The 21893-nt window shown below is 31.6% G+C and overlaps 1 protein-coding gene and 2 non-coding genes across 3 annotated transcripts in view; all 3 read left to right on the top strand.

Annotated features, from left to right (window-relative positions):
- timeout (circadian regulator timeout) overlaps positions 1-21893 on the top strand; it is a 621776-nt gene that overhangs the window by 506308 nt on the left and 93575 nt on the right. Inside the window, exons 15-17 of the mRNA XM_076394399.1 lie at positions 5907-5989; positions 6430-6633; positions 6718-6852. Coding sequence (XP_076250514.1) covers positions 5907-5989; positions 6430-6633; positions 6718-6852 — 422 coding nt within the window. The remainder of the gene's footprint in view (positions 1-5906; positions 5990-6429; positions 6634-6717; positions 6853-21893) is intronic.
- On the top strand, positions 679-772 carry TRNAY-GUA (transfer RNA tyrosine (anticodon GUA)). The gene is made up of 2 exons: positions 679-715; positions 737-772. It is a non-coding gene; the product is annotated as a tRNA-Tyr (tRNA).
- TRNAY-GUA (transfer RNA tyrosine (anticodon GUA)) lies at positions 1088-1181 on the top strand. The gene is made up of 2 exons: positions 1088-1124; positions 1146-1181. It is a non-coding gene; the product is annotated as a tRNA-Tyr (tRNA).

Raw genomic sequence — 21893 nt, 5'->3', positions numbered from 1 at the left:
AAACAATTTCCCAGTGAATTATTGTTCCTATTAAAATATATAGAATGGTAGGTAGGCAAACTTAGGTAAATTATTTAAAATTTCTTGATTTTTAAAGATTAAAGTGTAAACCTTCAATAGGTAGCTGAATTAAATTATCTTTGATATGATGATTCTGATGTGACAATTCTATAGGTTCTGAAATTTGCATAGATAAGTAATAAGTAATAATTTATTTTAATATATCAATCTAATCTATCAATACGATTTTTGTCAAAGAATTATTTCAAATGCATTATTATGTAGAGCTATCTAAAGTGTTGACCAATTCATCAAAAATTATGGATATAAAATATTCACTTTATAATATTCCCGAAAACTTTAAGGTTCGTATTTTTTATTTTTAAATATCCTTCTCGTAAATTAACAGATTTTTTGCGAATATATGATACAACTAATTAGTTATTTGATTGAATCAAGTTTTTATAATTTTGTGATTTTGTTATTATAGAGTTTGTTTTGATATTATTATTACTTGTGTCATTGTGTAAAAAATGTCAATTAATCATATTGTTTACAAACTTCACTACTATTAGTTCTGAATCAGTTAACATAATATAATACGTCATCTAATTAATGACCTACTCTAGTTTCAAGCCACATTTGTCCGGTGTGAAAGTAAGCGTAAAATATCGTCAACCTTCGATAGCTCAGTTGGTAGAGCGGTGGACTGTAGTGGTTATACGCATACATTGATATCCATAGGTCGCTGGTTCAAATCCGGCTCGAAGGAATTTTTTTTAAATGATTGAAGAAATCATATGGTGGTTTTTTTCAAGCAACAACAACAATATAGTAAAATAATTAACATTATTGTCTGAAGAAATTTATGTCATTTTTTTCTTATTTATTAAGTTCTGCATATTGTAAAATTATCTAGGAAATTACTTAAGAAAATATATTGTTTCTTATTTTATTATTTTTAATATCAGAATGTCAGTAAGAAATTTGCCTAAATTGAACAGAAATCGTATAAGAAAGAGAAAGTAAGTGAATTCTAAACGAGTACGTGTGTCGTTTTCTATAATAAGAAACATTTTAAAATCAGCCTTCGATAGCTCAGTTGGTAGAGCGGTGGACTGTAGTGGTTACATAGGTTCGTTGATATCCATAGGTCGCTGGTTCAAATCCGGCTCGAAGGATAACTTTTTATATTCGCCACACTGATTTAATATTTTAGATAACTTTACAGGCATGTTTTCTGTTAATGTCTAATTAGAAGAATTTATTTTTGGATTTATACAGTTTTTGAACTTTTTTCGGAAGCTTCTCAATTATACTTAATCTACGTCCCAGTAGCGGATAATGGACTGCCAATTCTTGGTAATTTGTACCACAATTACACCCTCTCACAGAATATTATTTTCCAAAATTATTAATAATCAAAACTATATCCAATGGTAATTCTTTTAATATTTGGTAATATAAATAACCAGCTTTTTATTTCAGAAATATCTTTTGGTCACAATAGTTTAGCATAATACTTTTTATAATATTCAGTGGTATATACATTTTATCTTGTACTATTTTGTCACCACATTTCACATAAACATAGCATTTTTAAATGAAAAGAACGTCTTCGAAAAAGTAGCAATTATAGTTGTATAACATCGCACAGTCAAGTAAAACCTATTAACCTGCAAATTCATTCTTATGCCAGCGAAAATATCGATAATAGTATTTCAATTGATTTTCCACCGGATAACTATGTTTTAACTCGTCTTTCTCCGCTTCTTATATTTAAAGTTGTTACTAAACAATGTCCGTGACTATAAATCTAGATTTGCAATACAAATTTTAAGAAGACGTAATTGATTGTGAAGGGCTACTGATCTTGGGAAATGAGAATGTACATACTTCAGAACGTGCGACAATGCTATAATATTAGCGAGCAATTAGGAAATTTGTGACAGTGCGTACCATAACGTACAACCAAGTAGCGTTTGACAGAGAAACAGAGACGTTGAGACCTCAGATACTACAGAGCTTTCGAAAGGTAGAGAATTTCAGAAATGTTTATTAAAACAAATAAATACTAAGACTTGGTGTATTAACTGTGGTGCTTCCAGATAAATGCCTTGGTAATTATATAAATCATATTTTTAACCCATCATTATTTCTCAATGATATCTCTTTATGATGACGTCCCTTTAATACACAATCATTCATCAAAATTATTTTGCAACAGAATAAAAACATAAATGCATCAATTTTCTTTTTTGGTCGATTTGCAATTGTTTCATTCATGAGAATATATAGTACTTTATTGTAAATCCAATGCACTCTTCTTATTATTTTAAATTAACACATTTTGGTTTAATTTATATATTTGGATGACTTATAACTCCTATCAGAATCTGGAATTAGATCTCAGGATAAGCTCCATTCAATAAATTAAAATATTTTTGTATTAATTCTTACATTGGATAATTGTACACATTATACAAGTTCATGTGGTTTGTTCTCCTCAATCTTTTGGTATCCTGCGTGTTGTCTGGTGGCCGTATTGCTTCCATGTTACTGCGATCTAAATAAATCAATTTAATTTCAAGGTCATTGTGCAGCTATTAATTGGTAACGTAGCTATAAGCATTGGTAATTAATCATAGAACTTTGTTTTGACAGCGTGACTATGTATGTCCGCAATGGTTTTATGAATGACTATTAAACCAATCTCTTTCGACTTATTAGTATATTAGTATCTTCCGACTAACCAGTACAGTTTCTTGGTTTTGGGTCTCATCTCATTACCTACCATCGAGATGGATGCTGCGGTATTTAGCAGATTCTGCTTGAGGAATCGGGCATCCGTCAAATGATATAATTAGGTCTTTGTCATTTTGCCGCAACGCAAAATTAACATGAACAGATTTGGAGCTATTAAGTTGTACTTTTTCTACAGCCCTATGCAAAAATATATTTTTTGCTATGATAACTTTGTGGTCGGTAAATATTCCAAGTACTGTTTCTTCCAAGGCAGACCAGCCGAAATAGGTTTAGATGTTGAGAATATCCCTTCATATGAGACTCCAAATTTTCTTTAGAAAAGATATGACTCCATCAGTTGACAATAGTCCCGAGTGAGCAATTTTCTCATCTTGTAGAGTAGTCTTAAATACCATTCTCGGTCAAAGTTTTGTGAGACGTCCAGGAATATTGCTGGATGGCATTTATTTTCTTCATATACATTTTCAACTGCTATTAGTCTGCACACTTGGTCGATTGTCGAGTGGTGATTTTGTAAATAGAAGTGAATATCTGGTATCTATAAACGTTTTGACAGCAGTATGCCAGTTTACCAAATTGTTTAAGCATAATTTTTAGAGCAACATTGCAAAATTTTAGAACATGCTTCAGTCTCAAACAATTGTTAAATATGTATATCAACATTATGATTGTTATGCGTTGCAACTCTTTCAATATCTCAGGTGAAATATCGTCAATTTCATGAGGCTTTTTAGGATTGATGTTATGAATTTCGATTAAAAAAGTCAGATATGTAAATAAGGAAATGGCAAAGGTTTTAAACTAATAAAAAATTAATTTAGTTGTTATAAGATGTAGAAAATATCAAATCTACGAATAGTTTGCGCAAACCTAGCTCTTCCGAGTACTATTCATAAAATGTGTTATACTATAAAAAGTCTGTTTTTTAAAAATATGTTACAAGAATATTGGTTAAACATTTTCTATGCTCTGTTGCTGAAGAGGTCAATAAATATAAAATTCCGCCCGCCTTGGAATGTTTAATACAGTGATTTTTTCCAGGATATCCCTTAGTAAATGTGTCACGCATGGCGGGACTTCCACTGCAGGAAAATGTACACGAAATCGTAAAACGTATTCATGCAACGATTGATCAGAACAAAACGTTAAAAGTAGACGGGCGCCATTCTTCATGAAAAATACCTTTTGAACAATTTACTTTCAAAGATAAAATATTTTTTCGCAAGGCCAAATACCTTTCATAAATAATGTATGCGAACTATAAGCAATTTTTCCTTTTTGCCAAAGAATAAAGTTAGCTACTATAAAGGTTTCGGGCCATTTCTTAGGAAACTTTATCTCGCGCAGAAAAAAAAGTTAAGCTCAGATTTACGCGGCTTCCTACATTATAAACGATCGTTTGTAATTTTTTATTCCCTTTTGCTTATAAAAGTTTTATGGCTTTATAGGGATATTACCAATGAAATTCGGATGACTTTTGTCTCTTCCTGTACGAAATCAACTAGTTAACAATTAAATATTCAGTGCAAATTACTGACTGTTTTTTCTTGTTGCTAATTTAAATTAGATGAGCTAGAATCTAATTTCATCCTTGTATAAACTGCTTATTGAATTGCACCACTGGTTTTAATTATATTTAATATTTAATATTTAGTTTTAGTTACAAAATTAGGAGCCATTTTATAGGTAGCTTGCTGTTGAAAACTGTTTCCTGTTTCGTTTTCAATATCCTACATATATTTTACTTTTCTTCAGAGATTTTCAAAGATATATTTGTAGTTTTGAATATTTTGAAATTTGGGATTTTGAAGATATTTTATGTTATTGAACTCACTCCAGTCTATTTCTCTTATGAGTATTGGTTAGCCTCGGTATTTTGGCCGCTGCTCATCCTCTCAAACTAACAGACAGTAAACTCTAGTCTGTCAACAGTTAAAATTAGATTTTCTCAAGTTTTATTTAAAAATACTTAACATTAGCACAATCTTATCTCGCTGCTTTGGTACATAGCTCATTCTCGTCATCATTGTGGTTATATGAAACTCCGACCTTTTCTGCAATTTGTCACATAAACTATACTTCTTGGCTGAAGGTGCAGAGGCTTCAAGATATTCAAGATAAAGCTGTTTCCTTTTTGCGCTAGTAAGAACAACAATTATGGCGGTATGGTATCCTTTGTAGTAAAAAAAAACACGTGGCCAGTTTTTTTTTCCAAATAAGGAAAAATTAATAAGAAAATAGTTATGTTGTTGTTATGGATTATTAATAATAAATAATAGTAACAAAATTTTTGGTTTTAAAGGATCATTAAATCAGTAAACTATTCTGTGTATAGAGCTGGTAACATGTTCTTTAATAATATTGTCAATAAAGGGCCTAGCGTTAACTTCATATCGTAGTCCTATGTTTTAGTGATAATTTGATTCATTCATGTAATGTTTCTTAACTGCTCTATAGAATTTACACCTTTAATTTATACTTAAGAACCATATGCCATGTGTTAGTAGAGATATTTTATAAATGTTGTGAAATATAGTAGTCAATTTATATTATATTTTGAGGTTAAATCATCAAAATAATATTTTTCTTCATTATTTTTTGTTTCTTCGTGATTTTTCTATCGTCTTTATGGAATTGTTGTTGTTGTTATTCATTTTAAACTAGTAGAATAAATGTTTATAACAATTATCATTAATTGAGATAGAAAGGAAATGTTCTTGTAATAACTATCGAATAACAATATTACCAATATTAAAAATGTTCATAACTAAATATTCATATCAACTAATGTAATTCTAATATTAATTAATATTAGCTTAGTGATGAATCTGGTATTGATTTTTTGATGCTGGTTTATTGCTTTATCTTTGAATTGCTGAAAGTATTCTGATATCAAAAAATATAAGAATAGTTAAAGAAAACTGATATTATAACTGAAAATAATTTAAAGACATTATCATACAATTTTTCGAAAACTACAGAAATAACTCAGTTATTAAATAATAATGTACAATATCTATATTGTTATTATTTTCCTGTTAAATTATTTTTCAAATCATAAAATAGTAATTATATTTCTTTGAGAAATTTCCCATCAGTATAAGTTATAAGATACATCTTAAAATTATTTAAAATTTTAGAACAAAATCAAGCTGGACCGAGGAGCAAGAAGATGAGCTAAGGCATCTTTTCATGGAGCATCAACAATCTAACAACGAACAAGGTTTGTATTATTTTTTTCTAAAATGCATCCGTATACGACTTTTGTAAGTAGTAGTCTATATTTCGTATTATAATTAGTGATTTTATAACTAATTAGTGAATAGAATGGAAGAAACCCGAAATATTTGAACATCTCATAAGAAATAGGCCAATACTATTTTACTAGGCACATTTACAAGTTTGTTAACATTATTTGTGTTTTGATTAAATATATATCTTTTTTACATGTTTTATCATATGTTCTTAGAAGTTTACATATACATTTTCGTCTGATAATATTATTGTAACTGTTCTTATTATAAATTAATATCAAAATGTGTACGTTAGTTAGTATTAGAATATATCTGATACTTCCTCTTGATATTTTGAATAATATTATATGTTTAATGTAACTTTGTATTGCGTTATTTGTACTAATTTATATTTTCATACAATTTTCAGACGTAGTTGATTGGATTGCCGAAAATCTAGTCGATCACACCCGAACAAGACGCCAGATTCTTGGCAAACTAAGAGAATTAATGCTACTGATTGATTATAAGGGACGAAAGAAGTCAAGTGTTCGATCCCGTCCACCAAAAACCTGGACAACCGAAGAGGAAACCAACTTACAAGAATTATTCGAACTTCATCGATATACCGACGGTAATTAATTTCTTCTGCTTTAATACTTAAAACAAAACTACGAGCTTCTTTTATCGCATTATATCTAAACGAAATTTATTTTAGATCCATTGGGGAACATCATGCGGCAATTGGAAGTTCCACGGCCCAAAAATAGAGTCGTCGAGAAAATGTTGGTAATGGGCTTAATTCAGGACAAAAGGGAACTGTACAAAAAGAGGTCACGACAGAGGAAAGGATGTAAGTTTTTTTCTACTATTTTTTTACCATAGTAAGAGGATCGGCGACGATCTCTGGATGTTCTCGGACTAATAATTTAAGACGGGATTTGATGATGCTAAAGCTCGTAGTTTTTTTTCGGGGATTTTTTTACTGTTTATGGTATTTATTTCAACATTAACGTAATATAAAATGCGTCATGAAGTATTAGAACGTTGGAAAATTTCTCGCTTATTTTTGCGATCCAATATTAAAACATAACAGATCAAAGGGTGATACACTAATTATAGCGACCCTCCAAGTTTTCGATACCATTTTTGTAGTACGATTTGTCCTTTGCTTCAAAATAGGCCTCAGTTTCGGCAATCCCCTCTTCATTCGATGAAATTTTTTCCCAGTGAGCATTCTTTTAAGATCTAAGAACAGGAAATACTCGCTGGGGGCCGGATTTGGAGAATACGGTGGATGAGGAATTGGGAATGAGGAATGAGTGGCGAAGCCCAATCCATAGATTTTGCCTTCGTTTTCACTGACTTGTGACACGGTGCATTGTCTTGATGAAGCAGCCCTTCTTTTTTCTTAAAATGCGGCCATTTTTCGGCGATTTCGTCCTTCATACGGTCCAACAACGTTAAGTAATAGTTGCAGCTGATGGTCCTTCCTTTTTCAAGGTAGTCAATGAAAATTAATCCATGCGCATGCCAAAATACAAATACCTAACCTTGCCAGCCCACTGTTGCGTTCTTCCACGCTTTGGAGCGGGTTCATCGTGTGCTGTACACGTTCAGTTGATATCTTTAAAGTGCCTGCTATTTCATTCAATTTCAATTTACGGCCATTTAAAATCATTTTGTGGATTTTTTAAATGTTTTCGTCACTAACAACCGCTTTTGGGCGGCCACTGCATTCGCGGTCTTCAGTGCTCATTTCACCACGTCTAAACTTAGTATACCAGTCCTTGATGGTTGATTTTCCTTGTGCAGTGTCCGGAAACTCGGCATCAAGCCAAGTTTTTGCTTCAACTGTATTTTTTCCCTTCAAAAAGCAATATTTTGTCAACAGGCAAAATTAATTTTTATTCATTTTTGCATTTTTTTCACAATTACAAAAGTTGCTTCACTCAAAATGCTATAATGTACAAACTAATGATCCGACAGCTGTCAGATTTATACACGCATCTTTTGAAGGTTAGGGCTAACTAAAAAACATATGAATTTAATTCTAGTAATGCTGTCTATGTGTCAGGCCGGAGACTTTTCAATTGACTTGTTAAATTATGACCAAAGAGTGGTAAGACCTAAAATTTGCAATGCCACCCGTTATGAATTATTTATATATTTATATATTATTTAAATATTCCCGACTTGATCTAAAATCAAAGAGTTAGGTTTATCAATCATAGAGCTAATTTGGACTGCTTCAACGTTGTGAAAAAGAAAGTTCTTCGATTAAGTAGTAATACGTATCGTTACATTACCAACGTAGAACTACACGATGACCTCGAAATCACATGGAGTTTTGATATATTTATTCTGTATTTGTTTTGTCTGTGTATTGATGCAAGAACGACAGAACAGTGGCATATGATCAGTGACAGGGTGTTTTGTAACATCTCAAAACTCCATTAGTACTGAAACGAAAATTTATGCTATTTAAGATTTATGAGGGATGAAGAACGTGAGAGAATTCTAGAGAAATTCTAAGAGTTCGGGAGTCGTTATCAATTCACAACTTGTCGAGAACAGTTCTCCAATTTCTAGCGAAGACTCTAACAAATAAATAGTTAACAACAAATCATTCGAAGCTCTTTTTGTGTGGTTAATATTTCGGTTTCAATGTAGTAACAGAAATTAACTGAAAGAATAGGATAAAATAATTAATATGAGAATAAGAGCATTCGTGCTACAGAACTTATTCAACATTTACAAGAAATTGTATGGTTTCAGGTGATTTTTACTAATTTTATTTAATTATATAAATCCTTTTTTCTCAAAAGGAAAGCCAGCGTGAATGCAAAATGAAAGCAAAACCCAAATCAGTATATTTTAAGACCGTAGACAATATGTGTTAAATTTGATAAAATAGAGGCTCTAGACTATAATTAAAATATGTTTATGGCTACCTGCTTTACTTTGTGTGGTTGTGTATTTCATAATCGCCATCATCAATCTATAGCCAGCGCTCTGGAGGTTTCTACTTCTCAATCACAGTTTTTACTTCATAATCAATGTTCTTGGTGTTATAACTTGTCTTAACCTCACAGTTAGCGATTTCGCGGTAGAATCAATGTAGTTCGCCTTTAGTTCGTCAAATATGCCCAAATGATTGTAATCTGCGTTGGTTCTTCAACTGTACACTGGTCCCTTCATTTCTCAAAGAAAAGAAACTTTTTGAAAGAATAGGCGAAAGCTCCTGCAGTTTGGCCGATTTGGCTAATTACTTAAGCAGTAGATGCCACTTTCTGATCCGAAATTGAAATCCTTTAACAGACTACAACACACATAATAACAAACTATTCATCAGTTGTCAATAATTCGGCTTTTTCTTCAACTATATCATTCTGTATCATCATATGGCTGATATGAATATCAGTTCAGATCTCAAATGATTTTGTAAATATGTGTGTTTAACAAAATTATTATCAACCAGTGGTATTAATATTGTTGTCATATTTTGTGATGGATATCTTCTGAGAGTAGCATTTTTTGTATTATAAAAGTAATCACATAGATTTTTTTATGTAGATCAGGTCAGACCTAGGACATTTCAGCTGATGTTTTATATATAACCGACGAAAAAAATTCGATATATTTCCAGGTATCAAGAAGCACAGATATAATACCTGAGATAGATAGGAGACAATTCCTGCCGTCGTTTCTTTTATATTTCCTGTCGCGCGTTGATCTTCGCCTTCAATTGTGTGACGATTTTTGTCGAAAAGGTGGTGATTTTTTATGGATCGGGATGAGGAGAAAAAACGCGCTTGTTGAACTAAAAATAGCAACGAGCAAAAAATGGAATTGTTACGGACCAGAGAGGCGCTCTCTCGCCAGCCCATACTTGGACGAGTTGATTATCGTTGCGTCCGGAAAATCGAATATAACACGTTTTGATTTATTCGATGGCGAGCTTTTTTCACTGTCGTCATTTTCGATTAGAGTTCAGGTTGTGTGGATGTCGTCGTTTTTTTTTCGGCTGCTCATTTTTCTGCCTAAATTCATTTTAATTTTTCGATGTCCCGAAAATAACTGCGATGATTTGTGACTGGTTTTTAAATTGGCCATAACTGAATATCTTGGTAGCTTAATAGTTAATTAATAAGTACAGTGGCTAAACAAAGTAATATGAACACCTGAAATTTACACAATATTTATTTATTAATAAGGTGTTGAGTCAACATTTGATTTTAAAACAACTGCAATTCTTCGGAGTTCTTAATGGAATCTATCCTAATCCTTAAACCAAGACTGATATTTTTGGCCGTGTGTATAGGCATATTATCATTTAGTAATATGGCAATATTTGACACTATATGCTAGTTATATTAATAAGTTCTTCATTGAGGATGTTGAGATAGTCATACGAAGTAATCCTGTCAGTCCCGCCCAAATCATAATGGTACTTCCCTCATGTTTGATTGTAGGAACCATGCTGTCCGGATAGCAGGATTCTTTTAAGGACCTCCATACTTGACGTTCTACTTTTGTAGCAAACCATGTAAAAAATGATTCATTGAACCATAACTCATTCGTCCAATTATCAAGTGCTTATGTTTTATGATCATTTCACCATTTCTTTCGCAGTTTATCGTTGGTGTTCATTATAAAGTGATATATCTTTAAACTTTTACTTTCACAAGTTAAGTTTATCTAAATTATAATGAATTAACCATATATAACTGAATCCAATTTGCAAAATTCAAATAAATAATAGAATATATACTCACATGGATGAAATTTCCCCAAATCCCTGTTTATTATTTTTAGTATCCATTATTAACTACTATTTAAATCTAAAATCAGAAGATACAAGAACAGATAAAAATACAGCACTTAACTTTGTAAGTACTGTATTGTTACACAAACCTTACTAGATAAAATGTAAGGTAACTCTATATGTAAAATAAATAAATAAAAACAATATAAGCGGTGTATCTGAAACAATAATCTTACAGAACCCTTCTTATAAAAGAAAATATTGATTAATAAACTGGGTTAGTATAACAATGCATGTAAAATAACTATAACCGCTTTATGTGATATTCTATGAAATTGAGGCGGAAACTGATGAAGTTGACTGGTGTTCGACTGGCATAACTTGAGTAGTCACTACTTAAAGGTCACTCATTACGCAACGATTCATTTATTCTCATATTCTCTTTCTCGGGAGACACAACACTTTTTATCCTCTTATTTGTCAGTAACAATTATTTATAATTATTTGTATTTACCAAATACCACGTGTCTTCTGAGTCTTGTATTTCGTTAACAAATTTCCTTTATTTAAAGTCCTCGGCTTTGTAGAGCTAAACAGCCGAATCGAGTCCAGAAGGGTTACAAATATATTCTATTCCGATATTCATTCACAATTTAAACACCGAACAATACCTTCCAGCGTTCCATTAAACTTTCCCTATTAATCTTTTGATGCATGTTCCTGATGGGCCAACAGAAAGATCGCACCACTTTCATCCCAATTTTCATGCAACGAGCAATTTTTTTTGCAATTCTCATTTCAATTTCATTGCAATCATGCAATTTTGTATCTCCGAGATACACGGATAAAAGAGAAATTTACCAACCGAGAGAGTAGATAAAAGATACATAATTTCGGTGAAAGGCAATCTAAGTGTCCTGATGTTGAGAGTCATACGCAGTAATCCTGCCAGTCCCACTTAAATCATAACGGTACTTCCCCCTTGTTTGACTGTAGGAACCATGCTGTCCGGATAGCAGGATTCTTTTAAGGACCCCCATACTTGAGGTTCTTTTTTTGTAGAAAACCGTGTAAAGAATGATTCATTGAACCATAACTCATTCGTCCAATTATCAAGTGCTTATGTTTTATGATCATCGCGCCATTTCTTTCGCAGTATATCGTTGGTGTTCATTATAAAGGGTTTCGCAACCGTAGCCATTCCATGAATATTAGCTTTGTGGAGATCCCACCGTTGTTCTTGTCAAAATAATATTACTCAAGTGAGGATTGAGTCGGCAACCACTTTTGTCGCGGTAGTTTAATTTTGGCCAGGATCATTTTTAATATTCCTCAGTCTCTGTCAGATAACTGTGATTTTAGCCCGCTATCCTTCTTCGCCATGATGTTCTACCATGTTTTGTATTTGCTACCACTCGTGAAACGTTCAACAATTCAGCTATTTTCGTCACAAGTACTCCCGTCAACCGAGCACCACCGATGTGCCTTCTCTCAAAATATATGAGATTACACATTTCGCCGAGACTTGGCATGTAAACTGGCATTGATACATATGCTTCACATAATTGCATTGAGTTCATATTATTCTATTTATCTCCTATGAGTCATACATTTGATATACGATTTAAGTTGTCACTATTGTTGACAGTATTGTCAGTAAATTTATAAAATTTCATACAATAAATAAGAAACAACAATCTTATTCTTATATTTAATTTCAACATGAACTATAATTATATTAGTCAGATTATTCTCTTTGAAAATTTTGTTCATTATTTTTTATGACGTCTCATTATCTCGGAAATATATAATTGCCATTGTCAATGTTATTTACGTGTCTGAAAAATTGAAATAATAAATAAGGCGTGCTGCATTGATATGGCCAAAATCATATTCGAATAGAGGCAAAGTCTATTGAATATATTGCAGGAGAATTTTCTATCCTCAGTTCCAGATGATATTCAGATTCTTTCAGATTAAGGTTCTAGAAAGCTTTAAATATGTGGAAAACACTTTTTTATTTTTTCTGGGATAATTTTTGGCTGTACTAGCTAAATATCTAGGAAAAAGTTGTACATCACAAGTTATATATCTTACCGATGGAAACAGTTATTAGCAAACATATTATCTCGAAAACTTTAGAAATACAGCAAGCTGTGTAGCATATTGAATGCGACTTTACAAAGTATTTAAATACTTTTTTTAAATAGCTTTGTTAGGAATAAATAGATAACAGAGGTCCGATACTCTGAGGTACTAATTATATGAGTACGTGATTAATACATTTGTATTTATTCCCAAATTACAATAAAACTAAACTACTTAAGCTAAAGTGAAGAGCACACTTACACCCTGTACAAGTTCATTTGTTTTGGTTCGCCTTAATCTTCTGATTTCCTGCTTGTTGTCCAGTAGTTGTATTGCTTCCACGTTGCTGTGATTTAGCGATCCTATTTCGTGTTTTAATAAGCATTGGTAATTAACCGTAGAACTTTAGTTAAATTGGATTTATCATTGATTGATAAACTAATCTCTTTGATATTAGGTCAAGTTGAAAGTATCTTCCGACTAACCAGTACAGTTACTTGACACTGAATCTAATCTGCTTTGCTTTTTATCTAGCATGAATAACATTAGATAAAACAACTCTTTTTAACAAAACTTTTCAACTATAGGGAATGTATTATTATTTACTGGATTAGCTCTCACTGATTGGACAACTTTTCTTTCTTAATTTCACGAGGTCTACGGGAGGTTATTCTGGCTTTTATACTCTCTGACGGTATTACACCAATTCTCGTGCATTACGAGGGACTGCTTTCTCATTAGAGTATGTGCAGTGCCCTATGGTGTCATAACGGTCAATCGTTACAGAAAATACATCTGTAGATATTTTTCTATAAGAGGCGATAAACGTGTTAATAGGTTTTGTAACAAGTAAAATTGGTCAAACTCTAAATCGTTCCACTAACAATACATCCATAATTATAAAATGAATACCAGCCTTTGATTCAAAAGGCAAATATAAAACCAAAAAAAAAAACACAAAAAGCAAACAATGTACCGGATCCGGATAGGTATCGAAAAGGATTTAATCCGTAGCGATCTTGATAGAGGTCGAATTTTACATCTGGTGATGCTGGGCGTGATGCTAAACACGTGCTGGGTCCAAGTTCTCAAAAAGACAGAGAGGATAAGGGTGTTTTCGGGACGCTGTCAAATATACAAACGTAAACATATAAACCAAAAGAAATCATAAAGCTTTCAATTATATTATAGTTTATTTTACAAATTTTTTTAACTCTGTTGTATTTACTATTTTTAAAACTCAAAGTATCATCACACAGCTTTTACCATTTCTATAGTGGCAATCTACAAACTGGTATTACAAAATGTTGATATTTTGCTATTAAGTACTTTCTATAAAATATTCAGATATAATAAATAAAATATATTCTGATTTAATTAGTTAACAAACTAATCAAGTTCTTGAATCATTATAAACCAACTATTGAATAATAATTTAAATGAAAATACATATAAAAATTACAATTTAACCATTACTGTCATAAATAACATTATGTGACACCTCTACTGAAACGGCAGCTAGGAAAACGTGAAATTGGAGTTGTGCAAATAATAAATTGTTTATATCCCTAGTGAATTTTCACAAGGGTCTACTAATAGGGACTTCTCGCATGCATACTTTAACTTGGTTTTGCCACGTTACCAATTCTTATTTGATGTATTCAATAATATATATATTTCAAGAATATATTTTATTAGATACTAGCGACCCGCCCTGGCTTCGCACGGGTGCAATGCTGATACTAAATTAAATACACTACAGAAAAAATATGAACGTTGTATATAAAAACATAGCGGCCCCCTCCGACTTTGCACGGGCATAAAATATATATGCCTATGTCACTCAATGAAAACATGATTAAAATCGATCCAGTATTTTTGGTTCATTCATTACTGTCCTTGGCCTGCACGCATTAAATTTGGAGTAAAACAATTCCTCTTCCCCTATACTTACTATGAAGATTTCCTGCTATCTTTGGAATATCTAAATTCATACAATTTTTATTACATTACACATTTTTAAACGCAAATTTTAAATTTGTAATATCTCCGAAAATATTTGTTTAATTTACATGCTGTAAGGAACCATATTGATCTATATTAATTGCACACTGTATTTAAGGTACTTAATTCGATAAGGATTAATGCCGTATTGCTTAAAATAGCTTCGGAAATAAGCCATTTTCTCACGTAAAAAGTAAACATTAAAAATGGTTAATGTGGGTTATCCCTAAAAGATAAACATATACCATCGCGGACTTTTTTGTAGACCTTTTTATGGTGTACAATACTGTAGTACATTAATTTGATCTAACTCGTAGGGTTAGGCAGCGTTTTTGCTAATTGCTAAATAAGCCTAAAAAAATAGGTTAATTTCCGACATCACGTTAGAAACCTCTAAAATTAGCAATGTTGCCTTAGTATATTATGCATGTATTATACATATAAACCTTCCTCTTGAATCACTCTATCTATTGAAAAAACCGCATCAAAATCCGTTGCGTAGTTTTAAAGATTTAAGCGCACATAGGGATATAGGGACAGAAAAGGCGACTTTGTTTTATACTATGTAGTGATAAATATTAATATTAAGTTCTAATTTTGAAAGGATTAATGGTTAATGTGCGATAACAAATAATGTGTTTATCTATATATAACCATTACAAACACAAACCAAAACAACTACAGTGCTACTACAATTTTTGGCAGTATATGTATCTCTATTTTGTTCTCTCAATATTATCTTTTGACGTTTCAAAATGATCTTTTGAGTTAAATTTCAATGTTGTTGTTCAGTTTTCACTTCAACACTCCCTTCACCACAAAGTACCTCGAATAATATATCTTTAAACTTTTATTTTCACAAGTTAAGTTTATCTAAAATATAATGAAATAACCATATAATTGAATTAAATTTGCAAAATTCAAATAAATAATAGAATATATACTCATCTGGATGAAATTTCCCCAAATGCTTGTTTATTATTTTTAGTATCCATTATTAACTACTATTTAAATCTAAAATCAGAAGATAACAATATAACAATCCGATCAGATAACAATAACTTTGTAAGTACTGTATTGTTATAGAAACCTTACTAGAAAAAACGGATTCTAAAATGTAAGGTAACTCAATATGTAAAAATAAATGAATAACAAATAATAAACAATATAAGCGGTATATCTGAAACAATAATTTTACAGAACCCTTCTTATAAAAGAAAATATTGATTAATAAACTGGGGTAATATAACAGTGCATGTAAAATAACTATAATCGCTTTATGTGATAATCTAAGAAACTGAGGCGGAAACTGATGAAGCTGACTGGCGTTGACTGGCATAACTTGAGTAGTCACTGCTTAAAGGTCACTCATTACGCAACGTTACTGATTCATTTATTTTCATATTCTCTTTCTCGTGAGACACAACAATTTTTATCCTTTTATTTGCCAGTAACAATTATTTATAATTATTTGTATTTACCAAATACCACGTGTCTTCCGCGTCTTGTATTTCGTTAATAAATTTCCTGTATTTAAAGTTCTCGGCTTTGTAGAGCTAAACAGCCGAATCGAATCCAGGAGGGGTATAAATATATTTTATTCCGATATTTATTCACAATTTAAACACCGAACAATACCTTCCAGCGTTTGATTAAACTTTCCCTATTAATCTTTTGATGCATGTTCCTGATGGGCCAACAGAAAGACCGCACCACTTTCACCCCAATTTCCGTTGCATGTTTTTTGTGTCTCCGAGATACACGGGTAAAAGAGAAATTTACCAACCGAGAGAGTAGATAAAAGATAAATGATTTCGGTGAAAGGCAATCCGAGTGTCGTGTCATTGAATTTGGCGGACCCTTTCTGCGATCTGTTCTTGACGTCGGTAGGTCGAGGCGGCCCCGTCTTGAAGACGCGCCGACGTCGTGATCCTCGGGGTTGAGGGGGCCGAGTGTACAAAGACAACTCTGTGTACAGGATGTATTTCGGAATATTATTATTTATTTATTAGGTAGACTATTATTAATTTTCAGATGAAGAATTTACATTTTGTCTATAATAGGTTTTCAGTTAGTTCCCGAAAATGAATATAAAATTAAAAAATAGTATAATTTCTCTCAACTCCGATACATTTAAGAATCCACATTTTTGGGAAATAGTAACCAAGTAAAAGTAACCCTCGTTTTTTTGAATAAATAATCAACGTTTTTGGGCAATAATTAATCCACGCTTTTTGGCATTAAGTATTTACGAATTTTGGAATAATTAATCCAAGTTTTTAATAATAAGTAATCCATGTTTTTTTTTTGAAGGAAATGAAGCAATTTTTTTGAATATAGATAATCCACGTTTTTTTTTCTTTAAAAAAAAGTTTCTTGAAAATAAGTAAATCCATGTTTCTTAGAAATAGTTAATCCACGTTTTTTTGAGAGTAAGTAATCGACGTTTCATTTATATGGAATAAGTAATCCACTTCGTTGGGAATAGGTGATTCACTTTTTACGAATAAGAAATCAACGATTTTTGAAGTAAGTGATCCACGGTTTTAAAGAATAAATATCTAGTTTCTTAGGAATAAGTAATATGCGTTTTTTGAGAATAATTAATCGACGTTTCATTTATATGAAATAAGTAATCCACTTCTTTGGGAATAAGTGATTCACTTTTGTAGGAATAAGTAATCAACGATTTTTGGAGTAAGTGATCCACGTTTTTTAAGAATAAATATCTAGTTTCTTAGGAATAAGTAATATGCGTTTTTTGAGAATAATTAATCGACGTTTCATTTATATGAAATAAGTAATCCACTTCTTTGGGAATAAGTGATTCACTTTTGTAGGAATAAGTAATCAACAATTTTTGGAGTAAGTGATCCACGTTTTTAAAGAATAAATATCTAGTTTCTTAGGAATAAGTAATATGCGTTTTTTGAGAATAATTAATCGACGTTTCATTTATATGAAATAAGTAATCCACTTCTTTGGGAATAAGTGATTCACTTTTGTAGGAATAAGTAATCAACGATTTTTGGAGTAAGTAATCCACGTTTTTTAAGAATAAATATCTAGTTTCTTAGGAATAAATAATCTACGTTTTTTCAAAGTAATTAATCGACGTTTCATTTTTGCAAAATAAGTAATTATTTTTTTTAGGAATAAATAATTAGCATTTTTTAAGAGTAAGTATATAGTTTCTTACAATAAATAAATCCACATTCCTTAGAAATAAGTAATTCGCGCTTTTTGGGAATAAGTAATCGACTTTTCATTTACACGGAATAAGTAATCAACTTTTTTGAAAATCAGTAATCCATGTTTTTTCGTAGTAAGTAATCCACATTACAGTTATGCGGAATAAGTAACTTTGGATAATAAATTAACAGTTTCCGTTCTTTTTATTGTCATAGAAGAAAGAAACTCATTAAATTCATGGAACATAAATATCGCAGGACAAAATAAAAGACCCGTCTGTTCCTTCATCCAATAGTATATTTAAACACTGATTTGGTTTAGAGCCTGGTTAACGGTAATTCAAAAAGCATTAGCCACCATTTTTTTGAAAATTATACATTTAAAATATTCCTGTTTTATTCTATTTTAATATTCTATTCTATTTATTGTAATATAGTACATATTGTTGACCCCACTATATTGCAGCAAAACTTTACACCTCAGTATCCATTTGAGTGATTCTCCTGGACTAACCTCTTCCTTTTTGAACTTGGAATTATCATAGTAAGTCCACATTTCATCGCTACTCCCAATTGACCACAGAAAACTATTATTTTTTTGCTTGACGAGAAATGAAATGGTTAGAAGTGACTGTTGCAGTCAATTGGTTAACTAGCTCTTTTTCTTTTTTTTCTTTTTTTCATTGCATATAATTGAAATCAAATAACCAACCAGTCTTGAGCATTCCATAATTGGCATTTGTATACTCTAAATTATTCAATTATACTAAATGGAAGACTGTTATTTGATATAGAAAAATGCCAAAACTATCGAATTACAGTTAGATTAGGTAGTTTAATATTTGTTTGCATTAATACCTAAAATTTCCACCTATAGAGTACGATGACCAAAATACATTCAAGTAGTTAATAATAATAATTCAAAAATCCACCATATTTAGGATTATGTAACTACCTTTACGGCAGCTATTATCTCTTTGTTTGATAAAAATCCTTTTCCGCGAAATAATTTTGAGGATGTGAAAATATCCAGAACTTAAAAGAAGCTATATCTGGTAAATATGATATTGAAACAGTTCCTGCCTTGATTTGATGATTTTAATGATGATTTTTAACATACTTAAGCAAAGGCGTTACCATTATGTAAACAATTTTTTGCCAATCATTTTTTGACCAAAAACAACGATGCATTGATGATTCGGAGCAGTGTTTGGAAATGATCAAGCGTAATAAACCCGAGTTTTTGCGTTGACATGTGACAATAGAGGAAATATGGCTCCATCATTTCACTCCGAAGTCTAATCGACAGTCATCCGAGTGCACTGCACACGACGAACCCTCTGCAAAGCGTGGGAAAATGCAACAGTCGGCTGGCAAGGTTATGGCGTCTGTATTTTGGGATGCGCATAGAATAATTTTCATTGACTACCTTGAAAAAAAGGAAGAACCATCAACAGCGACTATTACATAGAGTTATTGGGCCTTTTGAAGGACGGAATCGCTGAAAACGGCCGCCTTTGAAGTGCTGCTTCACCAAGACAATGCACCTTGTCACAAGTCGAATTCGGCTTCAGCACTCATTTCTCATTCCCAATTCCTCATCCACCGTATTCTCCAAATCTGGCTCTCAGCGACTATTTCCTGTTGTTGGATCTCAAAATAATGCTCACTGTGAAGAAATTTTCGTCGAATGAAGAGGTGATCGCCGAAAGTGAGGCCTATTTTAAAGAAAAGGACAAATCGTACTTCAAAAATGGTATCGAAAAGTTGGACGGTCGCTATAATCAGTATATCACCATTGAAGGGAATTATGTTGAATAAAAAAACTAATTTTGCCAAAATAATGTGTTTTACTACATTATGCCGGGGAGTTTTCAATTGACCGTTTAACATATTATTAGAAGTAATCATAGAAGTTATTATTTAGGATGTTTCTATAAATTGTTACCGTTAATTTCAAATTAATTTATCTCATGTAAATACGCAAACCACCCGTCAAATATTTCAGAAGAGACTTAACCACAAATCTGGTTTTTCTTTATCGTTTCATTCCGGATAACTTATTGACCAACCCAGTATAGTGATGATCCATATACATGTTCTAAATACCATGCTGCGAACACTCAATTATTTTAAATCGCCTTCTCAGTATATAAATTTTCTTCTTTTATGTTCGCGACTTTTTATGGTGAAATCACGTTTTTCCGTCGCACGCAATCGTAATAAAAATCTTTATGGGATTTTCAAATGGGCTATAAAACGGCATTGTTTTATTGGAGACTACTGGTTAGAAGATCGTCTAATATGTATACTGAATTATATGTGAAAATCATGTGCGGAGTCACTTGACTGATGGATTTATCGATTAAAATATTTCTTTAAAAACTTTTCGTGTAAAAAGCACAATGGTAATGAGTCGGTCAAATAGCTTTCAAGGTAAAGGAAATTGTAATGATCGTCCATCGATCGATGGACGAACCTAAATATTTGATTCATTTGTATGCTATAGGATGAATTGGTGGAGAATAAGGTTGTCGGCCACTGAGGAAAATATCGATATTTCGATATATCGGAGAAATTGAGTGCTTCGTTGAAAAATTCTACCGTAAAGAGAGGTATGATAATAGACGGTGCACTATCACATCAGGTTAAAATTGTGATTGATGCTACTTAATGTTTTTTTTAATAACAACCTTATGACGACAGTTGTCTTAAACTTCAACAAAAATTAATAATACTTAGAATAATAATACTAAGAATAATAATACTAATACTCATTTTAAGAAATAAGTAATCTGCATTTTTATGATGAAGTAATCCTCGTTTTGTGGAATGAGTAATTAACATGTTTGTGATAAGTAATCTACGTTTTCTAGGAATAAGTAATCCACGGTTTTTGTTAATAAGTAATCTATTTGTTTCAGATTAAATATTCCACGTTTCGTGGATATAAGTAATCCACGTATATATGAATAAGTAATCCATGATTTTCGAATAAGTAATTAAATTTTTTTGAGAATATATATATATATATATATATATATATATATATATATATATATATATATATATATATAGAAAGACGTAGATTATTTATACAACCTACTCTTGAAAAATTGTTGTTACATATTAACACACGAACGTTATTAAATGTTCCTTTTTTATTTATATAATGTGTTATTTGTTGGAAACAACTTTAAATTGCCGTAATTTGAACTACTGGTCTGTCACTTCATATAATGACTCATCAGCGTCGGATTTAAAAAAATTATATTGTATGTTTGTGATAGAAATATAAGAGAAAAATCAGCATTTATTTAACCAAAATTAAAGGGCCTACCCTATAATTTATGAGTATAAATTACGCCCAACGAAAAGTTTCTATAAAATGTCGAGACACGTCGGCTGTATGCTGGCATGGTGCGTAATTTATTTCCACTTACGGAGGAAACCGAACGGCCGAACAATTTTTCTTGAGGGTCCTCCGGATCCCCTTTTGTATGCCACCATCCAGTCATACGATAATGGTCAGAAATTATTCATTAGAGTTGGCATTGATGACTGACCAATAAGGTGAAAGGCGATTCATCCTGAATGGCTTGCATATCTGTGCCCTTCTTCCTTTATAAATGTATCTTATCGGAGGATAAAGGTTTTGGATGGAGGCGATTTTTCACGTGGCGGGTCAGTTTGCAATTGGTAGTTTTGTCAGAGGGGTGCATCGTGGCTTTTGAATGATGACCGGTTTGATGCAGAAAGAATCTAAGAAGTCAAGGGGGAGGTAGTAGATTTATTTTTGCTTTTGATTTATATATATATGATATATATATATGATTTATATAT

The sequence above is a fragment of the Rhynchophorus ferrugineus genome, unplaced genomic scaffold (assembly GCF_030347505.1).
Source record: "Rhynchophorus ferrugineus isolate W39M unplaced genomic scaffold, kcgeb_rfMv2 rfM2, whole genome shotgun sequence".
Taxonomy (NCBI): domain Eukaryota; kingdom Metazoa; phylum Arthropoda; class Insecta; order Coleoptera; family Curculionidae; genus Rhynchophorus; species Rhynchophorus ferrugineus.
This window is presented reverse-complemented; position numbering and strand designations above follow the sequence as displayed.